Source organism: Microcaecilia unicolor, chromosome 12 (assembly GCF_901765095.1).
Source record: "Microcaecilia unicolor chromosome 12, aMicUni1.1, whole genome shotgun sequence".
Lineage (NCBI taxonomy): Eukaryota > Metazoa > Chordata > Amphibia > Gymnophiona > Siphonopidae > Microcaecilia > Microcaecilia unicolor.
In genome coordinates, this window is record NC_044042.1 from 53,652,279 (window position 1) to 53,666,206 (window position 13,928).

Below are 13,928 nucleotides of genomic sequence, written 5' to 3' on the forward strand. Positions count from 1 at the left end.
CCTCCCATAAAAGATCATTGTTTCATTGCAGGTCCATACTTAGAGATCCTTTTATCAAACTGCTAGAAAGTGGCTGGCACTGTGATTAGTGTGTGGGTTCCAACCAGTCTAGCATGACTGGAAAATGGCCGTGGTTGGGTGTTTTTTAATGGCCATGTGCCGACAGTCCTTACTGCCACCTATTTAGGAGGTGGTAAAGGCTTCTGCGCTACTCCTGCAGTAAGTGGGTAGGACGTGGTAATGTGCCCATGCAACCTGATTAGCGCAGGCACTAGACACACCTCCCATGGCAAAACACAAAAAATATATTTTACCATGGGAGTTCTGTGTGCTGCTGGCCGAACTACCACAGGACGTCTCAGTGCATTCCATGGTAGTGCTCTTCTACTGTGTGGTAGGCCCACGTTAGGCATACCACACCTTAGCTAAAGGGCCCTTTAGTTTCTTATGGGTCTGCCACAAAGTTTGTTTTTAGAATGAAATAAATGGTTGGTGGGACATTCACCCAGTTTTACACCATTAGAAAACAAAGTGCCATCCTGTTGTGCCAAAGCATCTACGTGCAATGATCAGAATGTTCATGTGAATGGAGGCTACAGGATAACAAAGGGAATGACTTCTTCAAGCAGAGAGGATTTTTCTGATGGAAAAACCTTTAGATCATTTCATCTTGGGATGCTCAGAAACTTATACTGAAGGTCAAAGAAAGAAGTGGCAGTTCTATGTCTAAATGAGAGAAAACCAATTCTGTGCTAAAGACCTATTCTAATTTGCCATAGTAAATTTTGTGTTGACTGCATAGATGCAAAGTACATTTTATAAGACCCTAAGTTGCCTTTATAAAAGAGGCATTTTGAGCATTTAAGTGCCCTGCTATGTAATTACCCACTCCATTCATGGCTGTTTCTGTTTAGCATTGTGTATAGCCATCTAGTATGTATGTACATTCATATTGTAAATGGTCTAAGGATGACTACATATAGAAAATTACTCCTCCTAAGTTGTGCAGAAAGTTTCTACTGAGGAAAAAGGGTACCCCCCCCCCTTAAGGAAACATGCTTGTGTACTGTGAAAACAGAAAAGTATACACACATTTCCAAATACTGCCTCTAGAAATACCCTGCCCCCATCCCCCCTTCCATGGGCAGATGTTTGTCCATACTAAACCCAAAAGACCGAAAGAACGAAACTGAAAGGAAGAAAAAAGGAAAGTATGAAAAAGAAAAAAAGCACGAAAGAGCAAAAAAGAAAAAGAACAAAAAAAACCAAAAAAACCCCGAAAGAACAAAATAGAAAGAATGAAAGAGCCAATGAATGAAAAAGAAAAAAAATGAATGAATTTATGAAAAAGAGAAAAACATAGAAATATAATACAACAAAAGAGTGAAACAGAAACAAAGAAATAATGAAAGAACAAAAAAGAGAATGAATGAAACTAAAAGGAACGAAAGAATGAAGCAGAAAGAATGAAAAAGAAAAAATGAATGAAACATTTTTTTAGTTTCATTCATTAATTTTCTTTCTTTTTCATTCTTTCATTCTGTTTCGTTCTATCATTCATTTTTGTTCATTCATTTTTTTTCTTTTTTCTTTTTTGTTCCTTTGCTCTTTCATTCTTTCTTTCTGTTTAATTCTTTCATTTTTTTAGTTTCATTCATTAATTTTCTTTCTTTTTCATTCTTTCATTCTGTTTCGTTCTATCATTCATTTTTGTTCATTCATTTTTTTTCTTTTTTGTTCCTTTGCTCTTTCATTCATTTTTTTCTTTTTTGTTCTTTCATTCTTCCATTTTTTCTGTTTCATTCTATCATTCATTTTTGTTCATTCATTTTTTTCTTTTTTGTTCCTTTGCTCTTTCATTCTTTCTTTCTGTTTAATTCTTTCATTCTTTTCATTCATTCATTTTTTTCTTTTTTGTTCTTTCATTCTTCCATTTTTTCTGTTTCATTCTATCATTCATTTTTGTTCATTTCTTTTTTCATTTTCATTCTTTCATTTATCCATTCTTTCTTTCTTCCATTCTTTTTCATTTCATTTGTTTGTTTTCTCTTTTTTTATCTTTCATTCTGTTTTTTCTTTTTTGTTCTGTTTCATTCTTTCATTCTTTTTCATTTCATTCATTTTCATTTATTCTTTCTTATTTCTTTTCATTCTTTTATTCTTTCATTCTTTATTTCTCTTTCATTCTTCCATTCTTTTTCATTTCATTTCTCTTTCGTATTGCTTTTTCTCTTTTGTTCTTTCAATCTTTCTCTTTTATTCTGTTGCTCTTTTTCGTTTCATTCTTTCTTTTTTCTCTTTTTCGTTCTTTCATTCTTAATTTTCATTTCAGTTCCTTCACTCTTTCATTATTTTTTCTTTCTGTTTTGATCTGTTCTTTTTCTTTTTATTCATTCTTTTTCTCTTTTTTCAATCATTTTTTGTTCCTTCATGTTTCATTTCATTCGTTCTTTTTATCTTTTTCATTCTTTCATTCTGTTTTTTAAATTCTTCCATTCTTTGTTTTGTTCTTTTATTCTTTTTCATTTCATTCATTCTATTTCTCTTTTTCATTCTGTTTTTTCATTCTTTCATTCATTCTTTTTTTCTGTTTCGTTCTTTTGTTAGTTTTCTTTCTTTTTCATTCTTTCTTTCTTTCATTATTTCATTCATTTTTGCTGCACTTGTTCATTTTCTCTTTTTTGTGCATTCGTTCTTTTTCGCTTTTTCAATCTTTCGATCTTTCATTTTTTCTTTCTAATTTGTTAATTCATTCATTCATCTCTTTTCGTTCCTTTGTACTTTCATTCTTTTTTATTTCTGTTTCATTTGATTCATTTTTATCCCTTTTTCTTTCCTTCTTTCTTTCAGTTTCATTTTTTCTTTTTCATTTTATATGTTCATTTTTGCTCTTTTTAATTCTTTTTTAGTTCTTTTTCTCTTTTGTTATTTATTCTGTTTCATTCTTTTTCGTTTAATTTGTTCTTTTACTCTCATTTTCATTCTTTTGTTCTTTCAATCTTTCTTTCATTCTTTCTTTTTCATTTCATTCATTCTTTTTCTCTTTTTTCTTTCATTCTTTCCTTCTCTCTTTCTTTCTTTCTGCTTCATTCATTCTTTAATTCTGTTTTGTTCTATTGTTCATTTTCGTGCATTTGTTTTTTTTTCTTTCTGTTTTATTCTATCGTTCATTCATTTATTCGTACTTGTTTTTCTTTTTTGTTCTTTCAATTTCATTATTTCCTTCTTTTTCTTTTTCATTCATTCTTTCTTGTTTTTCCTTTTGGTTCTTTTGCTCTTTCATTCTTTCTGTTTCATTCTTTTCATTCATTCATTCTTTTTTTTTTGTTACATTTGTACCCCGCACTGTCCCACTCATGGCAGGCTCAATGCGGCTTACAAGGGGCAATGGAGGGTTAAGTGACTTGCCCAGAGTCACAAGGAGCTGACTGTGCCTGAAGTGGGAATCAAACTCAGTTCCTCAGTTCCCCAGGACCAAAGTCCACCACCCTAACCACTAAGCCACTCCTCCACTTTCTTTTTCATTCTTTCTTTTTCATTCTTTTGTTCTTTCATTCTTTCTTTCTGCTTCATTTTTATGTTCATTTTTGTTCATTTATTTTGTTTTTCTTTTTTTGTTCTCTCATTCTTTCATTCATTCTTTCTTTCTGTTTTATTCTTTCATCCATTTTCATTTCATTCATTCTTTTTCTCTCATTTTCATTCATTCATTTTTGTTCTCTCTTTCTTTTTTCTTTTTCATTCTTTATTTCTTTATTTCTTTTTCATTCATTCTTTCTTGTTTTTCCTTTTGGTTCTTTTGCTCTTTCATTCTTTCTTTCAGTTTCATTCTTTTCATTCATTCATTCTTCTTTCTTTTTCATTCTTTTGTTCTTTCATTCTTTCTTTCTGCTTCATTCTTATGTTCATTTTTGTTCATTTGTTTTGTTTTTGTTTTTTTGTTCTCTCATTCTTTCTTTCTGTTTTATTCTTTCATTCTTTTTAATTTCATTCATTCTTTTTCTCTCATTTTCATTCATTCATTTTTTGTTCTTTCTCTCTTTCTTTTTTTCTTTCTTTTTCATTCTTTAGTTGTTTTCATTCGGTCATTTTTTTCTTTTTTTGTTCTTTTGTTCTTTCATTCTTTCTGTTTCATTCTATCATTCATTTGGCCCTGATATTCAGTGGTACCTACCTGGGTAGGAATGACATTATCCATTATCCCAACTTGTCAGGATAGTTATCCAGGTGTCTGCTCTGAATATCAGTGGTACCCAGATAATTTGCAGCAGCCACTCTGACCCAATTATTCAGTGCTGCTATCAGGCCATGGCCTTGTACTAAATATCCAGATATAACTTTAAATGCTGCAGTTGGCATTTTAAAGCAATGTCGACCACAGAGTTTAAATATTTTTCCTCCTACAAAACAGATATCAACAATCATAGCAGTTTGGGAAAAAAGGGAATTTAATGTTAGCAGCTTTCATGGGGTGGTACTTACAATTTACTACAACTTTCACTCTTCGAATATCTGGCGCTGCAACCTCATTGGCTGCGCTGCATTCATAGTGCCCTGACTGTTCTCGGGTGATTGCTGTGATCTCCAAATATTCATCATCACCCACAAGCCCTCGAGCTGTAAAAGTAGTAGAGAAGAAGATCTGCGTATGAGTGAGGAATGCAATAGTACATGAGGATATTACATCACTAACTAATGTTGGTAAGTACCAGTGCTGGAGAATAGAGATCCTTATCTAGAAGCCATAGAACAGTGGTCTTCACTCATTTTTAAGTTGGGGCTACTTTAGGTCCAAAACTATTGAAGGAGAGTCGATGAATATATTCCCACATGAGGCCACAACACTGGCCAATGTATGCCAATGACATGCATCTCTATCAATCTATGTCTATCTCAAATGCACCCTTATCTAGGCTTATGACACCAGTCTATCACCTCCACTTCCTCCCAAACTGGATCCAGCATTTCTCATTATCCCTCCCTTTCCTCCCATCCAGTTTAGAATCTCCTTCTCACTCCCCTCCAACCCTCTAAGATAATATCTCTTCTTCTCCTCCCTCCCCCTACCAGGTCTAGCATCTCATTTTCCCTTCTCCCCCCTCCCAGGTTCAGCATCTCTCATTTTTTTCCTTCCCCTCACCTCCAACAGGTTCAGCATCTCTCATTCTCCCTTTCTTTCTTTTCCCACTAGAACCAGCATCTTTCATTTTCCCTTCCCTCCCTGTCCACCAGGTCAAGTATTTATCATTCTCCCACCCTGGTTTCCTCACTCAACCATACCCCCTCCCCCTGAATGATGACCCAGAACCTCCTCTAAAGGCAGGACCAATGATGAATCAGTCCTTCCATCAGCACCACCCTCTTTCAAAATGGCAGTACCTGAGGCCTAGCAGTGCATCAGAACACACTGCTTGTGGTCAGGTACTGCTATTTTGAAAGACAATAGCACCAGAGGCAGGAGCAAAAGCACGTGGTGAGTTGGGAAGTTAGAGGAGGTTCTGGGGGGTGGGAGCTTTGAGGTAATGTCCTGAATATCCAGAGAACTTCAGGGAAGATCAGAGGACTGTCTAGGGTGATTGACAAGGGCCATCATTGTCTCGCAGGCTTTTCACTGAAGAAAAGTGACATAGAGAATTGCTTACACCATTCATGAGCACTGATGGCTGCATTTTGCCCAAGTTTTCAGCTGTTTAATATTCTGCACTAGAAACAACAAAAAAAATGGATTCACCCAATTAAAGAATTAGGCCAGTAGTATTATGTCTCATGCCCCAAAGCACATGTGTATTAGGATCATAATCTCTCCTAGATGTCTGCAAATTGTATATCACCCTTCTTATCACCAACAGTCTGCCAGGTATTTCAAAGTACCAATAGCTGTACAAAATATTTTTAACTAACATTTTCAAAGACATGGCATGTGGTATTGACCTAAAATGTTCTAAAATTATAAAGGTTTTGTAAATTATAAGCAAGGCCTCCAGTATACTGTGATTCTGTGGCCATGGTGTAAGGGCCACATATGTTTACCCTTGACGCAAAGTTGGCCAGTCCCTATGGAATTTATGGGGTAAATTTGGAGCCCATTGAAGATGCAGTAGAGATGGTGGGCAGATATAGCAAAGGCAGACTCTCTTCTCTGTTCCCACCCTTCTTCTCTTCCACAAGCCTCTCATTCAACCAAGAGACTCAAAAGAGGACAACAGTGAGAAACATCGAGCTACATCCTCCTCTCCAGCCTGGCTTCCAGATATTGAATACACAGACTGCAATTACTAATCAGAAATATGGGCACTAAGTGCCAATTCTGTGATGGTGTGAAATTGCCATTATAGAATAGGACATAAGTTGACATGCATGCACCTATCTTTAGGTGCAAGCACTTATGCCATGTCAAAGGCTAGTGTAATGCAACTGCAAGATATGACCCAACCCACCCATAGGCACACCTCCTGTGTAGCTGTGTGCTACAACATTTAGGTGTTAAGAGCCCGATATTCTGTCAGTGCTGATCATCACTGGAGTTACACCGACGTTATACTTATAAATTCAATGCTAGGCCATTGTCAGCTCCAGAATGTAATTTCTAGACATACGGAGCAGGTGACTATATAGCCAGTTAAGCACCATATTTAGCACTTAACCAGCTATGAAGAACCACATAAAAATAGAGATGCCTTTTATGCGGTCCTATTTGTGCAGCTATCTTATCTGGCTAAATGCTGAAAATCAACACTTAACTGGCTAACTGTCAATCCACTCTCAAAACATCTCCAAAATAGCTGGGTGCTAACCATGCATTGTCAGCGGCATTATCAGGGTAAGTGCTGCTGAAAATGCCTGGTTAGCCCAGGACAGGTGATCTAAAGGACCAGTCACCTCTCCTGGCCATTTACATTTTTTTTTTATATCATGCTCTATGTTTATAGAACACTGCCTCAGTGCAGATGCGTGCGTAACTACAAATCACTGCCAATTAACACCGAAGTACTATTAAAAGGTAAAGGGTCATGGATTTGATATATCCCCTTCCTGTTGGTACAACCAAAATGGTTTACATATACTATATTAACATGTAGTGCTCCCTGTGGTAAGCTACTTTTATTAAACTATGGTAAGCACTAGTTGTGCGTGCTTAGTGCAGCAAAAATGGCTTACCACAGGAAGCACTAATGCATCCCATGGTAATTTTTGGATGTGTGCATACCACTCCCATGCTAAAAAATAAAATGTATTTTTTAGTGTTGGAGTGGGTCTGGAGGCAGAGTGGGCGTGTTCTAGGTTAATCAGTTAGTGCAGCTACATTACTGCATGCTAACCGATTAACACATGCTTACATAATAGGTGGCAGTACAGACTCATGTAATAATGGCTATGCACAAATGGGAAAATTAATACAGAAAATGGAAAAATTGGCTATTTTACCCCTGCAGTTAAAATAACCTTAGTCCATGGGAATGACCAACATAAGTACATGCTAAGGCCACTTTTTATCACAGTTTGGTAAAGGAGCCCCTTAATTTAGTTAGGCACCAAACTGGCACTACTCTATAACTTGTGTGCCCAAATTTGTGCAGTAGTTGTAAATTTGGGTGCCCAACTTTATAGAATCCAGGAAATACTTAGGCATACATTGGTGTCTAACTTTAGATGACCTGTTGTAGAATGAGGGAGTAAGTCTGTACTGCAAGTATTTTTATTGACTCTCAGTTATAAAAGAGAATGGAAGCTTTTCCTCTGCTCTGATGTGATTGGCAGAGTTAGACAGATATGAAAGGCTCATTGTTCTGATACGTCTAGCAGGGGTTAAAGGAGGTGATGTTGATAGCTTGACACCTGGTCAATTGCTGACCACTTAGCTGCTGTTGCCATTTCTTCCCCTGCTGAAGTAGAGTGGAAGCTGTGCATATCTGTGCACGCAGGGTGAAAATGGAAATAGAAATCCTCTGACAATTACGCTTTACTGGCAAAGTGCCTCGTAATGACACATTGATGCCAGGGTTGTTACAGGGCAGCATTACTCAGGGAAGATGACTGAAACAGAAAGAAAAAAAGGTAGTGGAAAGCATGCATATCATGATTGTGGCACTTTACAGCATTTTATTCTCTTGTCTTGATACTACCAAGCCTGCTCCTGTTGGACCCTGGAATGCAGATGTAAGTAGACCATCTCAGTCCATTATTGAACGGCGGAATAGCCTAATAGTTTTAGCAGTGGGCTGAGAACCAGCAAAGCCAGAGTTTAAAATCCACTGGTGCTCCTTGTGATCTTGAGTCTCAGGGGCAGACTAAGACTATAAGCCACTGGGGACAGGGAAATACCCCATTGTAAGTTGTAATGAATTACTGAGAAAGGCATAAGCCAAATCTCAAATTCTAGAGCCAGGGTATGGCCCTGGATACTGCCCATCTGCAGTAGTGGAAGTTGCAGGATCACTGTTGACCTTTACTAAAGTTGATCAGTTATATTTTATGGAAGTATCCCTAGATCAACAATTCCAACGGTATACTTCTCTACCCCAAATGGGGTCGCAATATCCTTGTTTGGGTTGTGTTCTCATCAACAGAACAAATACAAAAATGCATACACATTATCGTCACCAAGCAAGCAGCAATCCCACTGTTTCCTAATAGTCAAACGGGTAGAAATTGAAAGCATGGAGCTAGTTCTCTGGTTTGTTGCCAGTCCTCCAGAGTGTGAATTTGTCTGAAACTAGATAAGGCAGACATCTGACAGCTTGCCTTTCACCCCACATCCATACTAGATTTTTTTTCTTGCTCAACTAGGTATGCTGCAGCAGCCATCCCTTGCCTTACTGCTTATTGGAGCTTCAAACTCCGACCTTGTTTACATTACCACACTGCCAACCCAGACCAACTTTACTGCTGATTAACAATCCCCCCCCCCCCCCCGAACAATTTGGGAAATACGGCTCTGCTTTTTCTTATCCTGTTGACTATGCCAATAATATTCAAAGGGACCAGCATAGGAAGGAAATAGGGAGTGACTGGGGGGGAGGGAATCTGGAGGTGAGACGAGAATAAAAGGTGAGTGTGAGTGCATAGGTAGAGGTGAGTTTGGGAAAGGAGAGAGAGGAAATGAGCCTAGAAGAGATGACAATAAAAGGTGAGCTTGAGAAAGGAAGCATGGTTCAGTCAGAGGGGTACCCTGTACTCAACAGTTTATACTTTATTCATGCTTTCTATACCGCTTTAACTGACTATGCAGGACTAAGTGGAGTACATACTACAAAAAACAAATAGAAAAGGAAAAGAACTACATTTTCTGATAGGAAAGTGCAAACATTCACAGAGTTAAGACATAAACAATAGGTGAGGAAAGATAGCATGTTGAGACAGGGCAAACACCATAAAAATATAATAGAGACACACCTTAGGCAACTGATACTTCAAAAGCCTACTAAAATAACCATGTCTTAAGTTCAACTTTGCACAGCTTAAAAGAGGTGGTACTATGGAGGAACAGTGGGAGATTTTTCCAGATGTGGGGCGAGAGAAAAAAAAGAAAGCACAGTGTCTGATGTCTTCTAAGTTGGCGAATTTTGGACTTGGGAGAATCAGACGATGATCATTGACTGAATGGAGGACTCTAGCTGGAGAGTATGGGATAGTAAGGCAAGAAAGATAGTCAGGTGATCCTACACAAAAAGCTTTACATGTTAGAGTGGCAACCTTATATATAAATCAAATCAATTCTTGTATACTGCTAATATCCCCTTTCCAGGGTTCCATGCAGTTTACATTCTGGGCGAAACAAAAGCCGATAATGTTAATGTGAGGTATGAGAACAATTAGAGCCATTGGAGTAATGGATGAGACCAAAAACATTATAGGAAAGGATAATGGATGATACTAGGAGGTAGAAGACAATGGATTGTTATGAAGCAGTCTTTGGGAAGAGAAAGGGTTTTAGCCTCTTCCTGAAGCTAAGGTAGCTGTTTTCTGTTCTGATGGCAATAGGTACAGAGTTCCTTATTTTAACTCCAAGTACAGGAAGTAGAGAGCTGAAAATCTTCTGATTTCAAATTAATGATGGAACCTCAACTCCCTGATTTGGGAACCACAGGACCTTGGTTTTTTGCGCATTCAATTTCAGATTATTGGTCAGAGCCCAGGTACTAACAGCAGTCATGCCATTTGCCTCAGACTGAGTTGTATCTTTGTTTCATGCTGTCACTGGTAAAAGAAGCAGGATGTCATCTGCATAGGATAATAGTAGTTCATTAAGACCCAGGTGTATTGAGGCAAGGGATTACATAAAGTGATTGAACAGGATAGATGTGCATGACTCCACATGTAGGAGACCAGTAATTGGAAAGTTGGTTGTTTTGCTTGACAGAATAGCTCTGATTTGAAAGGAATTCACTGAAACATTTGATCACAGTCCCTGTTAGTCCTATCTGATCCAGGCATTTGAGTAGCAGTGTGTGGTCAACCACATCAAATGCTGCCAATATATCAAATTGGAGAATAATTACTTGGTTGCCTTTGGAGTGGAGTGGAGGAGTAGCCTAGTGGTTAGTGCAGTGGACTTTGATCCTGGGGAACTGAGTTCAATTCCCATTGCAGCTCCTTGTGACTCTGGGCAAGTCATTTAACCCTCCATTGCCTTTGGTACAAATAAGTACCTGACTATATGTAAACTGCTTTGAATGTAGTTGCAAAAACCTCAGAAAGGTGGTATATCAAGTCCCATTTCCCTTTCCCCCCTTTGCATGCATGTTGTTTGACATATGTAGTTAGAACTAGCACCAATGATTCCATACTATGTGACAATCTGAAGCCAAATTGTGACCAGTGTAATATAGAAAATATTTCTAGATATAAAAAGAATTGTTTACTGATGTAGGTTCCTAATACTTTAGGAAAAACGGGAATGCTTGCCACTGGACAGTAGTTTCCAGGTGATGTTACATCTAGCCCAGATCACTTCAACAGCGGAGTGAGAACAATTTTGCCCATATCAGGAGGAAGAGAGCCAGTTTTTAACAGCTCATTGAGATCATTGAGTAACCAGTTTACTGCTTCCATATGGATTTGAGTAGGTATTATGGGAATTCATCAAGGGAGCAGTTGGCTCGGGAGCATTTCAACAGTAGTGATCTTTCATTCTCAACTGTTAGTGGTTGAAAAGGTTCCCAATTTTGGTCCATTTTGAGTCCTTGGATTGTGTGGGTCTCATTCCTGACATAGTTTTCTGTAGTGACTGAGTTGAGTTTGAATAATAATAGGGACTGAGTTTGAAAAGTGGTGCAAGTAGAGGAGCCATAAGAAGTTGGGCATGGCAGAGAAGATGAAGAGAGAGACAGGATGTCTTCGGAAGCTGTCTTGCACACCCTTACACAACACTCCACCAATTCAGGGAAAGCGCCCAACCACAAACACAGTGCTCTCAGTTGCTTAGTTCTTGTATCCATCCACACAGCCCCACATACACCCACATGCTGTTCCCAGACCATAACATAAGAGCCAACAAATTAACCAATTTGATAAGCTGTGTTGCAGCTTGCAAGCCTGTGTGTCTCAGGCATGATGAGTATATATAAATATGTAAATCCATGCTTTTTATATATAGTTATACACTGAATGTGCCGCTTATTGTGTTGTTTGAGTAATCATTTGCATTAGTTACCACTTGGGGGGGGAGGGGTTGTCACATGGATTTTCAGATGCTAAAATGGATCACATCAGAAAAGAGTTTGAGAAGAACTGTCCTAGACAAAATTAATCACTGCTATAACACGTTCAGCCTTTGTTGAAAAGTGCTAATAAGATTCAAAGTGCCTAGGACAACAATGCACACAGAATAGGATGTTATTTCACCTAGAAGAAGAAGAGGTATCCAAATAACAAAAAGAAAGAAAGAAAGAAAGAAAGAAGAAAGAAAAAAAAAGCAAGTTTGTAATTTTTTTTCCCATGGGTTTCAACTTGTATTGAGCTATTCCATCATTAGAAATATCTCCCACTGTGTGCAAGCTTTGTGCAACAACACAAGTTTAGGCTGGAGCAGATGCCAGTACATGTGACAGTAGAGTAACTTTGATGCCCATGGGAGACAAAGAATGTAAGCAGTATGAATAATCTGATGCTGTAACAAGGACCTCTGTTTCTCCCTGACTCAAGAACTATTCAGATGACCTACATGTGAGATAGTGGATGTATTTGTTTTGGACAACATCCCTGGAATCCTATATATCATGCTGAGATTTCCGCACGGAAATCAAACCGTATTCTATAACAAGGCGTATAACTTAATTAGTTAACAAGCTAATCAGTGCTCATAATTGGATGTTAACAACCAATTATAGATTGTCAATAATTAGAATGTACGCACACTACTTGCTAAGCATATTATGCAACGTGGTGCATGTAAATATAAGTTGCATAGCTGAAAAGTGGGTGTGGTTATGGGTGTGGAATGGGCAGATCATGAGCGTTTCTAAAATCTATGTGCGTTGTTATAGTATACGCCAACTCTGCGCCTAATTTAGGCTCCACGATTTACATCAGGTTTTACTTAGCATAATTGATCATGACTAAATTTAGTCACACGGACTGGCGCTTGATATGTTATGAAAACCGTGTGGAAATTTAGGCTTATTGTTTAAAGTAAACCTAAATAAAAGCTACTTTATAGAATACGCCTAAGTGAATTTCATTTTCATGCCAAATTTTTAAGCGTGATATATAGAATCTAGTTCTATGTGTGGGTTGTAACAAATGTGTGGATTTATTTTTTTATTTTTTAGGCAGAAAGGGTTTCACAAAAGGAATTAGTAATGTTATTTGCAAGGTTGGTAAAATAAATGTCCAGTCCTATTGTATGATACCTGTTTTTCCACTGCAACTGCAGTACAGCAAAAATAGATCTTTAACTAACACAATTTCATAAATCATATTTGCAAAAACACAACTGTTTTGTCAGTCTTACCCTATTGAACTATGCATGCTAGACAACAGAAAATGAAGCATAGGGGAGGAAGTGACGTCACCACTGGCAATGGCTACCTAGCTTCTTAGCTCCCGCTCCCCGCAGCAATAAAAAGCTAAAAACAGGACCCATTTGCTATTTTTGCCACCTCAAAGCGCTCTTGGCAGGCAATTATCGACGAACAGAATGAGCAAATCGAACTCAACACGGAACAAAGACTTGGAAAAGTCGACGAGCGGTGGGCTGAGCAAAACGCCAAAACGCCACGAGGCAGTGGCGCAGGCCTCGCCTTCTGACTCTGACTTGGCTTTATCGCTGGTGGAAACACGGAGGCCCTCTACTAAAAAGGGTGTTTCGGGCGAACTCAGACAGATCTTGTCTGGCATCCAGGAGGACATTAAAAAATCGAAAGAAGAAATATTAGGCAAAATGGATGTGCTTAGCGCAGATCTCCGTGAACTGGGGGGCCGAGTTGAGGAAACAGAGTTACGGCTGGATGAGCACACGGAATCCCTAACTGCCCATGAGGCGCAAATACAGGAACTCGACCAAAAAGCAAAAGACCTGACTTACAAATTGGACGACCTGGAAAATCGAGGTCGAAGAAACAATCTCAGGTTTCGTGGAATTCCAGAGAGTGGAGAAACGGAGGATGTCCCGCAAATTGTGCAAACTATATGCACAACCCTGAGGGGAACTGAGACAACAGCAGAGACCATTGAGCTGGATAGAGCTCATAGAGCCCTGGGCCCTCGTCAAGAAAACAGAGCACGAGACATCATTGTTCGATTTCATAAATATGAAGTAAAAGAACAAATTCTTGCCTGGGCTCGGAAGAAACAGGACTTGGAGTTTAACGGCGCCAAGATTACGGTATATCAAGACCTTTCTCAGTTCACATTGCAGCAGCGACGTCTACTGAAGCCGACTCTGGATATTCTAATCAAGGAGCGGATTGTTTACAGATGGGGCTTCC

General features: G+C 38.4%; 1 protein-coding gene across 1 annotated transcript in view; it reads right to left on the reverse strand.

Annotated features, from left to right (window-relative positions):
* LOC115481373 (opioid-binding protein/cell adhesion molecule-like) overlaps positions 1–13,928 on the reverse strand; it is a 508,069-nt gene that overhangs the window by 12,406 nt on the left and 481,735 nt on the right. Inside the window, exon 4 of the mRNA XM_030220461.1 lies at positions 4,483–4,617. Within this exon, the coding sequence (XP_030076321.1) occupies positions 4,483–4,617 (135 nt within the window). The remainder of the gene's footprint in view (positions 1–4,482; positions 4,618–13,928) is intronic.